Source organism: Geotrypetes seraphini, chromosome 1 (assembly GCF_902459505.1).
Source record: "Geotrypetes seraphini chromosome 1, aGeoSer1.1, whole genome shotgun sequence".
Taxonomy (NCBI): Eukaryota; Metazoa; Chordata; class Amphibia; order Gymnophiona; family Dermophiidae; genus Geotrypetes; species Geotrypetes seraphini.
This window is the reverse complement of record NC_047084.1, coordinates 70,612,552-70,629,258: the sequence shown is the minus strand read 5'-3', so window position 1 is coordinate 70,629,258 and position 16,707 is coordinate 70,612,552. Positions and strand designations below refer to the sequence as shown.

The window sequence follows — 16,707 nt, the reverse complement described above, 5'->3', positions numbered from 1 at the left end:
TCATTGCTTCATAGTTTCCTTTCCTGAAGTTGAAAGATGTCGCTATGGTTCTCTTTCCGTTCGGTATGCCTACTTCAACCTTGAACTTGATCATATTATGATCACTGTTTCCCAACGGTCCCACTACTTCCACTTCCTTTGCAGGTCCCCTTAGTCCATTTAGGATTAAATCCAGAGTGGCATTTCCTCTCGTCGGTTCTCTAACAAGCTGCTCCATGAAGCAATCTTGTATAGCCTCCAGGAATTCTGTCTCCCTAGCGCATCTTGAGCTTCCAAGACTCCAGTCTATCCCAGGATAGTTGAAGTCTCCCATAACAACTGTGTAACCGCTTTTGCATTCTCGCTTCATCTCGTCATCCATTTCTTTATCGCTATCTCCGGTTTGCCCGGGTGGACGATAGTATAGGCCCATCTTTATTTCATGCCCTTTCCTACCCGGTATTTTAACCCATAGCGATTCCAGTTTGTTGATCATCTCCGCTGTGTCCATTCTTGTCGATTGTATGCTTTCTTTTACGTATAGGGCTATTCCTCCTCCTTTCTGACCTGACCTATCCCGGCGATAGAGCTTGTACCCCGGCAGTGCTGTATCCCATTTGTTTTCCTCATTCCACCACGTTTCAGAGATTCCAATGATGTCTATGTCCTCTGTATTGGCCATGGCTTCTAGCTCCCCCATTTTGTTTCTTAAACTCCTTGCATTAGTATATATGCAGTTTAGATCCTGTCATTTTGTTGTCTTCATTTCTTTTCCCTGTGCTTCGGTCTTTGGTGTCCACGTCGACCTGGTTTCTCTCCCCTGCCGCGGGATGCTTTGTCTTGGTTAGGGCAACTCCTGATAGCAATGTAGCTGCCCAGAAGCAGAAGAATTAGTTTGAGGTCGCAGGGGGGGGGCCGTCGGGAGGCAGAGTTGGTCTCCCATGCCAGTCCGGTCACTCTCCCCAGCCACAGGACGCTGTGTCTTGGTTAGTTGGGGCTGCTCCCGATAGCAATGGAGCTGCCCTGAATCAAAAGAATTAGTTCGAGGCTGTGGGGGTGGGGGGGGGGTGGGGGGGGGAGGGTTGGGTAGGTGGAGCTGGCCTCCCACGCCGACCCGGTCTCTCTCCCAGTCTCTCTCCCCCACCTTGGACTCCCTCACTTGGCCAACTCCTTCCCTTGTGGCTCCTTTAGTCAGGTCAGACAGGCATGAAAAGAGGAAACCTTTAGATAAAAAAGAAGAAGTGCCGCAAGGGCCGTTGGGGGTGGAGTTGGGCTCCCACACCCGACCAACTCCTTCTCTTATGGCTGCCGCGGTGTTTCAGGGTTGAGGCAGCTCCCGATTCAAACGGAGCTGCCCTGAAGAGGAGACTTTAAAGAAAAGGCGCCGCAAGGGCCATTGGGGGTGGAGTTGGGCTCCCACACCCGACCAACTCCTTCCCTTGTGGCTGCCGAGGTCCGTTCGCGTTGGGGCAGCTCCCGATTCAAACGGAGCTGCCCTGAACAGGAAACTTTAAAGAAGAAAAGGCGCCGCAAGGGCCGTTGGGGGTGGAGTTGGGCTCCCACACCCGACCAACTCCTTCCCTTGCGGCTGCCGAGGTCCGTTCGTGTTGGGGCAGCTCCCGATTCAAACGGAGCTGCCCTGAACAGGAAACTTTAAAGAAGAAAAGGCGCCGCAAGGGCCGTTGGGGGTGGAGTTGGGCTCCACACCCGACCAACTCCTTCCCTTGCGGCTGCTGCGATGTTTCAGGGTTGGGGCAGCTCCCGATTCTGTACAGGGTGTTATCTGACAGCAGACAGCTATTCTCAGATGTGGGTGACGTCATCCACGGAGCCCGGTACACATAGTGAAAAGTGCACTGACAGTTACTGATAGTATAACTTTGTGCAACTGTCATTTTAGTGACATGTTAGCATTATTAGCGGCTAACAGTGACATTTGTGACTGTCAGTGGTCACTAGTGGACACATGGGTTAGGAAGAGGGTGGAAGGTTTTCATTGATCAGTTAAAGAAGTATGGGAACCAAAAAGGGTTAGGAACCTCTGCTATAAAGGAAAGGATACAAGCAAACCAAAAATTATTTTACCAATAAAAAATACAATGTAACAAACAAAATTGGCAAATGGTTTAAGCTACCTGTTGCAAATTCACACCCTTTTAACAATGCATTGTTAGATGGGTGTGAATTTGCAACAGGTAGCTTAAAGCCATTTGGTAATTTTGTTTGTTACATTATAAAGGAAAGGAGGCATCTATATATATATATATTTTTTTTTTTGCAGAATAACCTCCAGATAGATGCCTCCTTATAGAAATGCCCTCTTGACAGGTTTTTATTCTGAGTAGAGAATGACATGGGGAAAAATTTGTCCCTGTCACCGCCCCGTCCCCGCGACCACCATCCCTGTCACCGCCCCGTCCCCATGACCACTCTCCCCACCCCATCCCCGTCCCCACAACCACTGCCCCCGCCCCGTCCCCATCCTCGTGACCACTGTCCCCACTCTGTCCCCGTGACTACTATCCACGCAGCATCCATACAAGCCTCAGTACTGTAATATTTAGCTTATTCCTTCCTTAATAATCAAAGTTCTGGCTGCTGAATTAGAGAAAGAGATGTTCAGCTGGCAGGGCTTTGTTTATAAATTTTTATCAACACAACTAATATACTACTTTATCCTAAAGCAAAAAAAAAAAAATAATAATAGAAAATTTTTTTCTACCTTTGTTGTCTGGTTTCTGCTTTCCTCATCTTCTCATTGAATTCCTTTCATCCACTGTCTGTCTTCTCTCTGCATCTTCCATTTGCTCTGTTACTGTGCCTCTCCCTTCACCTTCACCCCCCCCCCCCCCCACACACACATTGGTCTTGCACCCATCTTCTTCCCTCCGCTCCCCCATAGTCTGGCATCTCTGTCTTCTTCCCTTCCAGCGTCTTCTCCCCACTCTCTGTTCCCCATTTCCCTTCAGCGTCTTCTCCCCACTCTGTCTTCCACATTTCCCTTATCGTCGATTCCTCTCCACCCCCCTTCAGCGTCTGTTCCATTCCTTTCCACCACCACCCTTCCCTCTCGCCATCCCCTTCAGCATCTGCTCCTTTCTACCACCCTTCAGCACCTCTCGCGCGGTCCGACCATCTCCCTCCCTCCCTCTTACCTTCGTAGCACGTTACAACGTAATTTATGCATGCCGCCAGAGCCTGTGAGCACGGTCCCCTTCTCATCCCCACAAACCATCTCGCTTCTGTGTTCCTATTTTTCCCATTTCTAATATCTCCTATCTTTATCTGGCATTTCCCCCCCTGTGTCCATATACCATCCCTATGTAAGTTCCCTTTATGTCTTTGTCCCTATGCCCTCCTGCACATAATTTCCCCTCTGTTACCTTCCTGTGTCTAGATTTCCCCTCTCTTCCACACCAATGTGTCTCTTCTCTCCAACCCCATCTAGCTGCTTTCCCTCTTTCTCCCCCCCCCCTGCTTCCAGCATCTGGCTCACCTGCCTGTCCCCTTTCTTTCTTGCCCGTGGGATTAATATTTCTCTCCCTCTTCATCCCCTTGGCCCAGCATCTCTGTTTCCCTTTCCCTCGCTCCTTCCTAGTGTGAGGAAACATGAGCGATCACGGATCTTGTGGTCCAGAAGCCCCCTCCCATTGCCATGTCCTGCCATCTCCCTCCCTCCACCTCACTGAGTCCGACTTTAATTCTTCTTCTCCCAGACACACGCTTTCGATAAGCCGCATGCGCAGCTGCTGGAGCTGTTAAATCTCCTCTGACCCAACTTCCTGTTTCCATCTGCATCAAAGGAGAAGATTCAACAATTCAAGCAGCTGCGCATGCGTGGCTTATTGAAAGCGAGCGGCTGGGAGAAGAAAAATTAAAGTCGGACTCGGCACCTAAGGTGAGGTGGAGGGAGGGAGATGGCAGGATGTGGGATGCAGCGATTGGGTGAGGATGCTGGACCCTGTGATCCATGCTGGCTTCACTGCGAAGATAAGACCATTCACCACTCCACAGGCCTTGTCTCCATCCCTGTCCCCGCAGCGACCACTAATTTTTCTTTCCCCGTTTCGGTGGGCTACCCGCAGATAGCGGTGGGTAACAACTACCATGTTATTCTCTAATTCTGAGTAAATATCTATTTTAACAAATAACTTCCACAAGTAGAACAGTGTACTCCTTATAAGTAAAAAAAAAAAAGAAATCTCATTGTAATAATTTCACTTTCAGAAGTATCCAGTTGGAAGGAATTATCTCAACATCCACTGTAGCAACCCAAGCTTTGTTAAAACCAGACAGAACTGATGAGTACATAAGAAGTATTCAGAAACGCTTGGAAGAAGACAACATAGCACGGGAGCAGAGGGAAAAAAGGCGACGTAAAATCTTAATAGAACAACTGGGAGCCCATGAGGCACAAGAGGTGAGGTGCAGCACGTGTTAACAATGGGAAGTTGCCCTAGTGTTACTTAAAAAAAACAAAAACAAACCCACAGATGCTCTTTCTCTTTGTGTAACTGCCTAATGCAAGGTCTTCATTGCAAGGACTGTGAGTTAATGGCAGCCCATGAAGACCTTCTAGGTGGCTCACACACCTATCCATCGCCTCCCTCCTCTCCCAGTGAGATCCAGTATTTTCTCACTGTTCTTGTTCACAGTGGCGCAGCTCTAACTCCTCAGGCCGCCAGCAGTGTGAGTGAAGTAAACATGCTTCCTTCGGCGACTCAGAAGCTTTTCCTCTGCTATTGCTTCCTGTCCCCGAATAGGCAGGAAGCAGTAGAAGAGAAAAAGTTTTTGGGTCGCCGAAGGTAGCATGTTTACTTCACTCACGCTGCTGGCAGCCCAAAGAGTTACAGCAGCGGAGGGGGGTAAGAGAGATCCTGGACTGCAGGGATGGGGAAGAAAGGGAAGGAAAGATGCCAGATCTGTAGGAGAAGAAAGGAAAGGGAAGGAGCAGATAGAGATGCCAGATGATGGGGAAGGGAAGGAGAGAGATGTCAAACCACTGGATGGGGAAGAGGGAAAAGAAGAGAGAAATCATATTTAATTTAAACACAACTAGCATTATATGCAAGTCACTTATTAAAAGAAAGAAATAATAAAAACATAATAGATCTACTATAGATTTTTTTTTCCCGGAAGAATATTTTATAACATACACTCCAAAAAGAAATAACAATAAGATTATATTAAATCTCCTTTTCATACTATCACCACACATTTAGTTAAACAAAACCCAATTACTTCCAATACGTACAATTTTAGCAATTGCAAACCAACAATTTCCATCCATCTTATGTTGACCTCATACAATTATTCACATAACTTGAGACATATACCATATCCAAATCGCTGCTCAGCATCAACCCTGCTGTCCATCACCATAATACTTCTTTCTTCAAAAGATCTTCTTTGTATATGGTTCTGCAGGCATACTCCAATAGGCTTCTTTAATAAAGTAACCACTTTACATTCATACAGCATCTGTATATATTAATCCATATCATTACAAAACATAGCAGATCACAAGATTGACTGTATGGAAATCACCATACAGCTGTTAAGTTGAAAATCTGTACTTCTCATAGCCAATTTTCCTCCAGATTAACTGTGCACCAAAATACATTAGAATCCATGGAAAGCAATATAATAACATCAGGGTATAAGATCAGAATCAAACCGTATCATACATGCACTGATTCCAATCATACTTCAATACCCTACATCAGGGGTGTCGAACTCAATCAGAGAAGGGGCCAAAATCTAAAATCCAGCCTAAATCGCGGGCCGAATGGTTTACTGAACAGTCATAAACTGACAATGTTAACCAGAAATGTGAATTTAAAATGAGTGGAACAATCTTTTCCTTAACAGTGCTGTTAACCAACTCACATGCTATCAAGCAAAACAGTAATATTGGTATCAAGCAAAACAGTAATATTGGAATGTACCTAAAATGCTCATTGTTTTGTTTTCTGGCTAGATGTCTGACACCGTTTTCCCCGTATCAATGAGTCAATGTTCGGTTTTATTTCTTGGGCTGTAGCAACCCGCAAAACAGCATGGAGGTTGTCATCGGTAATGCGTGATCTGTGCTTGTTTTTGTTCAGATTCATTATTGAAAACATCTGTTCACAAAGATAGGTGCTCCTGAACATGGATAGAATACGGGCAGCATGAAGTCGGAGCTCTGGCATTGAGTCAGGGGGCAGTAGAGGGTAGAAGTCCTCAATTTCAACATCCTGAAACCTTGATTTCAGGCCACTGTCAGACTGAAGCTCGATTATCTCCATCTGAAGGTGATGGGGCACATTGTTGACATCAACTGTAAAAGGATTGGCAAAGATGTCAAAGCCTGAGTGCTGTGTTCTAAAGTCAGAGAAGCGCCGCTCAAATTCACTTAGTAAACGGCTAACTTTGGTAGCCAGCCGACTGCAAGGAAAAGTACCAGAAATAGTGGTTGAGATACTCAAACAAATGGGAAAGTGGGCAAGATTGTCCTGTTCCAGTTGGGACTTCCATAGTTGAAGTTTACGCTGGAATGCTGTGATCATGTCAGACATCTTCGTGATGACTTGTTTGCGTCTCTGCAGCTTCAGATTCAGTTGGGCGAGATGCTCGCATATGTCACACATCATAGCAAAATCACATAGCCAGGCGGGATCCGACAGTTCAGGCAAGGGCTTTCCTTTACTTTCCATGAAAAGAGCAATTTGTTCTCTGAGCTCAAAAAATCTTTTGAGGACTGCGCTCTTGCTCAGCCATCTTACTTCTGTGTGGTATGGCACGTCTCCATGCTCTGCACCCACCTCCTGTAAAAACTGCTGGAACTGGCGATGATTCAGGCCACGTGCCCTTATAAAGTTAATAGTTTTAATGACTGTGGTCATTATGCCATTCATGTCCAGAACTTTTCCACACATAGCCTCTTGGTGGATAATGCAATGATAAGTAATCAAGGGTGTGTGGCAGTGACTTTTTTGTATTCTTTCCTTCATTAGTCCAACCAAGCCTTTCTTTTCTCCGCACATTGAAGGTGCGCCATCGGTAGTTAGCCCCACCAACTTTTCCCAGGGTAATTTAAAATTATTTATAGATTTCTCCACAGCCTCAAATATATCTCTACCAGTCGTCGTCCCATGCATGGCAGCTACATCCAAAAGTTCCTCAGTGACAGAGAGGTCGGTCTTCGTAGCACGTATAAAGATGGACAGCTGCGCTGTATCAGTGTTGTCTGTGCTTTCATCGATAGCAAGTGAAAAAGCGAGATAACTGCATGCCTGTTCGGCCAGCTGTGATGATAGATTTCCTGAGAGTTCTTGAACTCTGTCTGCAATGGTGTTTCTTGACAAACTGACAGTTTGAAAACTCTGTATCTGGTCTGGGCATACTTTCTCACACACTTTTAGCATGCATTGCTTCAAAAAGGCACCCTCTGAAAAACACCTTGAAGTACAGGCAATTTCTTCAGCCACTATAAAGCTTGCTTTCACTGCAGCATCATTTTTCGCTGTAGCCTTTGTAAACATTTGCTGCTGTGATTGTAGTTTGCCTTTTAGTTCTTTAACAATTTTATGCTTTTCTTCCAAAGTATATTTGCCATACTTAACATTATGTTTGGTGTCAAAATGACGACGTATATTGTACTCTTTCATCACCGACACTGTCTCATAACACAATATACACACTGGTTTGCCCTCACTAAGCACAAACATGTATTCATTTTCCCATTTGTCATTAAATTGTCTGCCTTCACCGTCAACTTTTCTTTTCCTGGACATTTTGGGATGAATATTGGCAGTAAAAGATGTAGTTTATTGGAAATCTGCGTTAGAATGAAAAAGTCAGTCAATAAATGCCTGGCTGGGTACAGATAGCAGATTCTGTTGTGATTTTTTTGTTTTATAAATCTTTATTCATTTTCTTATGTTACAACAAGTGAATTACATATATGTAATAAAAAAACAACTTAAATATACACACTTGATAAGCTTATATATTAATAAATATATTCCTTTTAGTTAGTTAATATAAATTCATATTAATATGTCAGAAATCTAACTTTATATAATACTTATTGAATATAATTATAATAATTTCCCATTCCCTCCCCCCCTTTCCATTCAATAATATTTAGATACAATTTTATTTTAAAATTTCCTTTCCATTGTTTATAGTATACATTCAAATATTGATTTACTGTGTATTGATCAGAAATATATTCCCCCCTATTCTTTCAAATTAAAGTTCTAAACTTGGGAAAATTATTATTCTTTACAAAAATCTGTTAATGGTCTCCAAATTTTTTGAAATTTATTTATATATCCTTTTTGTGTTGCTATGGTGAGCTCCATTTTGTAAATATGGCATACAGAATTCCACCAGAAAGTATAGTTTAATCTGTCATGCTTTTTCCAGTTGAATGTAATTTGTTGTATTGCTATTCCAGTTAAAATAAATAGAAGTTTGTTATTACCTGATGAAATTTGACTTCTTGCTCTCATAGATGTTCCAAATAATATAGTATCATATGTCAAGGCTACCGGATTTTCTAACATCCTATTAATTTGGGGCCAAATTGATTTCCAGAATGATAAGATAAATGGACAGAAGAATAAAAGATGGTCTAATGTCCCAATTTCAACATGACAGTGCCAGCATCTATTAGATCTAGAGCTATCTATTTTTTGTAAACGAACAGGGGTCCAAAAAGCTCTATGCAAAAGAAAAAACCAAGTTTGTCTCATAGATGCTGACACCGTACATTTTAACCTCCAAGACCAAAGTCGTGGCCATTGAGATGCATTAATTTGATGCTTTATTTCAATGCTCCAAATGTCTCTAAGACCATTTTTTGGTTTTTTATTTATATATCCGGATATTAATTTATACCACTGTGCGGCTTCATGACCTGTTGAGTCTATCTGGAAACACAAGAATTCTAAACTGTGATAATTTGTAAGATTTTTCCATTTAGGGAACCCTACCTGAATGGATTGTTTCAATTGCAACCATTTAAAATATTGAGTTTTTTTAAGATCAAATTTATGTTGCAATTGTGAAAATTCTAATAACTTACCATTTTTTATAATATCATCTAAAATACGAATATTTACTCACATCCAGTCTTTCCAGATTATTTTGAAACCGCCGATCTTGATCTTGGGGTTTAACCAAATCGTTTGAGTTGTTGATTTGTTAATTGGAATAGGAGTTAGATTTCTGTTGCGATTTTTATGCCTACACTTTATGCCAGGAACTGGCAGCTTCTGCTGTGTATTTTTTATGCCCGCACACTCACTCTCTCCTCTGCTCTGCCACCCGCACAACCACATCGGATGCCGGACTATAGGTCACGCCTCCTGAATCTCACGTGACTTGTTATCTATGCGCATGCATAATATCGTATTTTCACGCATATAACGCGCGCGTTATATGTGTTTTTACAAACCGTGCATACCCTTGCGCGGTATACGCGTGAGCGCGTAGTACAAATTTTTTTTACATAGTTCCCCCCCCCGACGTCCGATTCACCCCAAGCAGGACCGCTCGCACGCACCTGCACCCCCACCCCGAAGGACCGCCGACTCCCCGACTCCCAACACGATCGGGGCAAGAGGGAGCTCAAGCCCTCTTGCCCCAGCCAACCGCGGCACCCCCGACATGATCGGGGCAAGAGGGAGCTCAAGCCTTCTTGCCCCCCCGACTCCCCGACACGATCGGGGCAAAAAGGAGCCCAAGCCCTCTTGCCCCGCCGATTCCCCAACTCCCCGACAATATCGGGCCAGGAGGGAGCCCAAGTCCTCCTGGCCCCGGCGACCCCCCCCCCCCCCCCCGCTAGTTGTTCGGGCCAGGAGGGAGCCCAAACCCTCCTGACCACGGCGACCCCCTACCCCCACCCCGCACTACATTACGGGCAGGAGGGATCCCAGGCCCTCCTGCCCTCGACGCAAACCCCCCTCCCCCCATCAACCGCCCCCCCCCAAGACCCTCCGACCCCCCTGGCCGACCCCCACGACACCCCCACCCCCCTTCCCCGTACCTTTCTGTAGTTGGCCGGACAGACCGGAGCCAAACCCGCCTGTCCGGCAGGCAGCCAACGACGGAATGAGGCCGGATTGGCCCATCCGTCTCAAAGCTCCGCCTACTGGTGGGACCTAAGGCTCCCGGGTCTATTCTGATTGGCCCAGGCGCCTTAGGCCCCACCAGTAGGCGGAGCTTTGAGACGGATGGGTCAATCCGGCCTCATTCCGTCGTTGGCTGCCTGCCGGACAGGCGGGTTTGGCTCCCGTCTGTCCGGCCAACTACAGAAAGGTACGGGGAAGGGGGGTGGGGGTGTCGTGGGGGTCGGCCAGGGGGGTCGCGGGTCGGCTGGGGGGGCGGTCGGAGGTTCTTGGGGGGGCGGTCGATGGGGGGAGATAGATAGCAAGTACGGCCGGCGAGATCACAACCCTCCTATGTCACCGCGCGTCATTGTGATGGAACGCAGCGGCGTGCAGTGATGACAGCGCGGTGCGGGCCACATTGCAAGGCCTGGCGGGCCGGATTTGGCCCGCGGGCCTTATGTTTGACACATGTGCCCTACATCATTCACTTTTCACCATATTGCAGAAAAATCCCATAACCTGTCAAACCTCTCATGCCAAATTACAAATCGTTTGATATTCTTTTCAGGTATAGGATTCCATTTCCTTCAGTACTTTAATTAAACCACTGCAGACTAAGATGTATATAAACATCTTCACTGTCCTTCTTCTCCCTTTTACCTTGTAATACATCATTTTAAATCCTGACAGGAGAAGTTCTGCAGGAATAAAAACTGTACTTATAGGAAATTTAAATGCACTTGGAGGAATGTGTCTAGAAGTGCTGAAGAATCCCAAGGCACAACCTTGCTGTGGAAGATGCAGAGTTACCATTTTCATTTACTGAATAACATCCAGAGCATTGTTAAATCTGTTCCTGCTCCATGTGTCTTATACCACTCTCAATCCTAGGATTAACATTCTTTAAAATCTTCTCTCCAGCCATCTAGGAAATGAAAAGGTTCACATACTCCCCATTATGTTAAGCCATATTCATATCTATTATACTCAGTTCTGCCATAAGGAAAGGATGTTTTTGTTACATAGAGTTTTATGGACCCCAACACGTTTACAAAAAGTAGATAGCACTAGATCCAATAGATGCTGGCATTGTAAATTAGAAGTTGGGACGCTAGATCATTTAAATTTTTTTTGTCCCTGTATAAATGCTTTTTAGAAATTAATTTGGCCCCAAATTAATAAATTATTAGAAAACCATGTAGGACTCTCATATGATACTATATTATTTGGTACATCAATGAGAACTCAGAGTCCGATTTCTGCAAATAATAATAAGTTATTATTAATAATGACAGGGGTTGCCATGCAACAAATTACTCAAAACTGGAAAGACTATACTAAATTAAATTACACATTCTGGTGGAATTCAGTTTGCCTTATATATAAGATGGAAAAGATGATAGCGTTACAACAAGGGAATATTCATAATTTTAAAAAAGTATGGGGACCATTGGCTAGTTATTCTAATGATCAGATATCTTAGCACATGGATAGACTATATAGGGGGTTAGGGAGGGTAATTTATTTTATTTGGTAACAGGAGTATTGACAAAAAGGGGGGATATTTATTTTATATTATAAGAATATTTGAATGTAATTCAAGTGTTATGTAATAAGTGTATTTTAGTATGTATTTTCACTTGATGTAAGAAATAAAAATGAATAAATATTTGAAAAAAAAAAAAAAAGGAAAGGTCTATCATTTAAACCTCCTTCTAAACAGCCTCATTCCATGCAGCTACTTCAAGTGACTGCATTCCTCTGTCAGAATGTTGAGCCATTCAAAATTAACTGTAGAATTGCCCAGCTTCATAACTTTGGCTTTGAGTTTTAAAATATATTTCTCAAAACACCAAAAATAAACTAAAACACTATAATAAACTAAAGAAATAGGAAAAAGATATACATCCCTAGTTTCACTCTTATGTAGCCATAAGCATTTCACACTTATCCAAAAACTCCTTTAACTTAGCTGAATCTTCAAAGTTCAAAGTTTTATTTTCATGAGTAACACTCATAATTGCTGGGTAAATTAAACCATATCTGGCTCCCAATGCTCTTAACTGCGGGCGTAACTCTAACAGTTGTTTTTTTCTGTAAGCAGTCTCCTTCGCAAAATCCTGTACTATGTGTATCTTTGCATCCTGACATTTGAGATTTCTATTCTCTTTAGCCAATTTAATAATTTCCTCCACCTGTTGGTACCTGAGCATTTTAAAAATCAATGGATGTGGTCCTTTCTGATTACTAGATCTTCTTACTGGGACCCTATGCGCCCTTTCCAGTTCCAACGGATACTTGCTTTTAACTGGCAGAATTTTCGGTAAGAAATTAGTGAGAAAGGCTATGGGATCATTTTTTTCTATCCCTTCTGGTAACCCAAGCACCCTTAAGTTACTCCATCTTTCGCGATTAGACAGATCCTCCAATTCTTTCTTTAATAGCTCTATCTCCTTATGATCTTTTTGAAATTGTATTTCTGCCTCAGTTCGCTCCACACGTTTTTCTATATGCTCAATCTTTATATCTACTATTTGCATTCTTTTATTTAAATTTTCTACCTCCTCTTTGACCTCTTTATGTTTTTTGCGTTGTTTAAAACTATCTCTTTTATCTGTTGCAATTCCTTCATGAGATCTCTGTTCTCTATTTCTTCCGTTGGAAGTGGAACTAATGCAGGAGACGTCGGCTCTAACTTTGACCTCTTGACGCTTCCTGCTCCTGTTCCCGCTAAAGCGCTTTTACATTGCTTGCCCGAAGCCATTCCGCTACCGAAAACAAAACTTTACTTATGCGACTCACAAAATTTTTAATACTTGAAATTATTATATATAGCCTGACTATATGGAGCTCCTCAACTACCCGACCATATAAGAATGCTCCAAAGCCACCTTCTAGACCTGTTTTAATAACAAATAAGTAGCAAAAAGTTGCCCAAACTGACCGGAAGACCACTAAAGGGATGTAAAGACTCCTACCCCCTTCCACACACACTTCCTTAGTGGTCACTGCCCCCCCTCCAACCCCAAAGATGTGAATGAAACAGTACATGCAAGCCTGTATGAGAGCTTCAGATGTTATGGCCAGTCCTAGTAGAGCAGCAAGCAGGTTTCTCATGTAGCCTGTTGGGTGATTCAGTCAATCATAGAGATGAGGACTCAAACCTATATCCCATTCTAACCACTATACTTATGGTGGAATTTGTGAGCCTTCCAAAATTCACTCAAGTCCTATTGTACCTACATATAGCAGTCATAATGGCTATTGAGGTGGTTTACAGTTGGGTTCAGTAGGTTTTGGAGGGTTCACCATACGGGGGTTATAGTGAGATGTGTACTTGGGACCTATTATGTGAAGTTCACTACAGTGCCCTCTAAAGTAGTGCTGCCTGATTCACCGATTCACTTTGGTGAATCGATTCAAATCAATTCATTTCCTTAAAAAATCGGACTCACCGATTCAGTGAGTCCTGAGTCTCCTCCAGGTCTCCTAAAGCAGCAGCAGAGGTGAAAAGGCTGCTCCTGGCCTGCCTGCTGGGGCCTTCCCTCTGCCGCATCACTGATGACACGGCAGAGGGAAGCCCTGGCAGTCAGGCCACGAGCAGCCTGTTTACCGCTGCAGTTGTCGATTGGGAAGTGATGCACAGTGTGATGGGAGGGAGGAATGAAATCCCTTTTTCCTGTGCAGAATTTCACCACGCCAGCCGTGTTGCGGTATCAGCAGCAATTCCCACATGCTGCCTGCTGCTGATACGGAAGTCTCTCTGTGGCAGAGGGAAGATTTCCGGATTAGTGGGAGGCAGCATGTGAGAGTCACTGCCAAAACCGCAACCTGAAGAAGCAAACCTTGGAGTATAGGGGATGAAAGTTGGTGGTGCAGGGGGAAGGAAGGGGTGAATGGAATTTCAGGAAAGAAAGCTGGTGGCACAGGGAGAGGGAAGAAGTAAGAGAAAGGAAAGTTGGTGGCACAGGGGGAGGAAAGGAGTGAAAGGAACTTCAGGAAGGAAAGTTGGTGGCATAGGGGGAGAGAAGAGGTATGAAAAAGGAAAGTTGGTGGCACAGGGGAGGGAAGAGGTGAAAGGAACTTCAGGAAGGAAAGCTGGTGACACAGGGGGAGGAGAGGGAGACATGCATGGTGTGTGGAGAGGATGAAATTGCACATAATGGAGGACAGAGAGGGAAAGATGGTGCATAGAGGGGGAAAGAGTGATTTGACATAGGGGACAAGGAAGGGAGAGAGGGAGGTGTTGGACATGGGGATAGATGAAAGGGAGAGAGAGAAATACACAGGAGGTGGAAGGGGAGAAGTAGGGGGGTGTTAGATCCAGGAGCAGAATGGAGTGATAGAGAGATGCCTGCAAATGGGAATGAGGGAAGAGAGTGGGAGAGTGCAGCAGGGAAGAGATAGAGCATCTCTCCTGCCGCGGGTCGCAGCAGTTTGGATAGAGGGGTGATCGCATCGTGGTAGGGGAGATGAGGCATCTCTCCTGCCGTACTGGTTGCTGTGGAGTGGGTGGGTAGGTTGCCGGGCCGCTGAACTGATCACGCCAGCCGCCATCAGCTCAGCGGCCCCTTTTTCGGCACTTATACCTGTTTTGACTTGGTCTAAGTCAAAACTTATAAGTTCCGACTAGGCAGCCTGTCAAAATCTTTGGTTATACGTTTTGTGCGCCTAGGTGTAGGTCGGCCCACCTCCTGCCCACTGCGCGCCCTTTCCCCTCCTCTAAAAACGCCTCTTTTCTCTCTGTGCGTTTAGAGGCAGGGGAAAGGCCTAAGCTGGTTTTAGATACGTCTAAAACCAGCTTTGATTATGGGTACTTGGACGATCAGGCTTTTTGATCGTCCAAGTACCCATTTAGGCCACTTTTTTAGACTTTTTTTTTTTTGATTATGAGCCCCTTTGCATCTAATTCCTCAGAATTTCACTACTAATGAAACAGCCCTCTGATAATATTTCACTAGTTTTTCATGTATACAGTATTGGATGTAGTATAGTGTTGTTGTTTTTTAAGTTCAAAAATCTTTATTGAATTTTAAGATTATAAGGGTAAGTACAAATATGTATTTAACAAAGTCAAAGTGTCTATCACATCAATGAAAAGCAGAAATGTTGTAGAGTGCAGAATGATATAATCAGTATACAAGGGTACATATCCAATGCATGCCATTAGCCTATTCAGAAACTCATAGCAGAACATATGCATGACTATGTGGAATAAGCCAAAGAAATAAATCTACAAAAATAATTGTTCACAAGGGACTATAAGTCACAATATTGTATCAAAGGTCTCCATATCTCAAGAAATCTAGACATGTTATTCGATCGTTCAGCTAAAACTTTCTCATATTTGCTTGTAAGACAGAGTGTGTTCCACCACATATGATAATTAATTTTAGAGAGATCTTTCCAGCAGTATAACACCGTCTGGATCGCTATAGATATCATTATTGTGAACAAGCGTGACAAGTCTGCATTAATCGGAGTATTAAGCGCTTGTTCCCTAACAATAAGGATGGAATATGTCAATGTATCAGCAATCCCCAATATTTCACATATGGTAAACCACACCCTATTCCAGTAGGACTGTATGAGTGGGCAGGAAAAAAGTAAATGTTGTAATGTACCTGTTGGTAGATTGCACGACCAGCAGGCTGCAGAAGACGTGGGATTAATTTTGTTCGATAAAACAGGGGTCCATGTTGCTCTATGTAAAATGAAAAATATGGATTGCATAAGCGAAGCTGATCGAATAGATTTGTAGAAGGTCGACCATACACCTGACCAATCAATGGCATCAGATGGTAGATTCAAATCCTTACTTCATTTTATTTCCAGCTCAAGGGGACTAGTGAAGACAGCCTGTCGGATAAGTTTGTACCACATGGACGCTTTAGATTGTTTCAAAGGCAATGTGCGTAAAAGTACACATAAACCAGGGTCCTTGGTCAGGTATTGAATGCTAGAGAAAGAGCATTTTACACAATGTCTCAGCTGAAGCCAACGAAAATGTTGGGAGTCATCCAAGCCCCAGGTTTTTGACAAGTCCGAGAATGACATCCAATCGTCCGATTTCATAAGATCTTTCACCAAATGAATTCCACAACGCTGCCACGCAGGCCATGAGATAGGCGATCCGGAAATTTTGAATAAGTCGTTGTTCCAAATAGGCAGGTTGGAATCTCTCCATCTGGACGTAAAGGTAGAGTCCACTGCGTCAATAGCTGATTTATAAGCGACAAGAATACTGTCCTGCTTGTCTTTTTTGGTGAGAGTGGCACCTGCTAGATGTCTAACACGTTGCTTCCCATATAGTGCACTTTCGAGTGGAATCCATGCAGGGGGGTCATCATGTTCGTTGCTATGATAACCTACTACCCACTGTCTCATAATAAAGGCTTGATGATAATGCAAAAAACTGGGGAAATTAACTCCTCCCAAAGTACGGGGAGCCTTCAGCTTGGTCAATGCAATACGTGGTTGTTTTTGCTTCCATAAGAATTTCAGTAGTAAAGAATCAACTTGTTTGTAAAAGTGAAGTGGGAACAAGAAAGGTATCATAGATAATATGTAATTGAGCTTGGGAGCAATCATCATTTTAATAGTTTCGAGCCTACCCCACCATGTC

At 43.8% G+C, this 16,707-nt stretch overlaps 1 protein-coding gene across 2 annotated transcripts in view; it reads left to right on the top strand.

The window, feature by feature from the left end:
* Positions 1–16,707, top strand: part of SPEF2 (sperm flagellar 2) — a 544,154-nt gene that overhangs the window by 115,105 nt on the left and 412,342 nt on the right. For both annotated transcript variants that reach the window (XM_033932867.1, XM_033932864.1), the window contains exon 7: positions 4,207–4,399. In XM_033932867.1, coding sequence (XP_033788758.1) covers positions 4,207–4,399 — 193 coding nt within the window. The remainder of the gene's footprint in view (positions 1–4,206; positions 4,400–16,707) is intronic.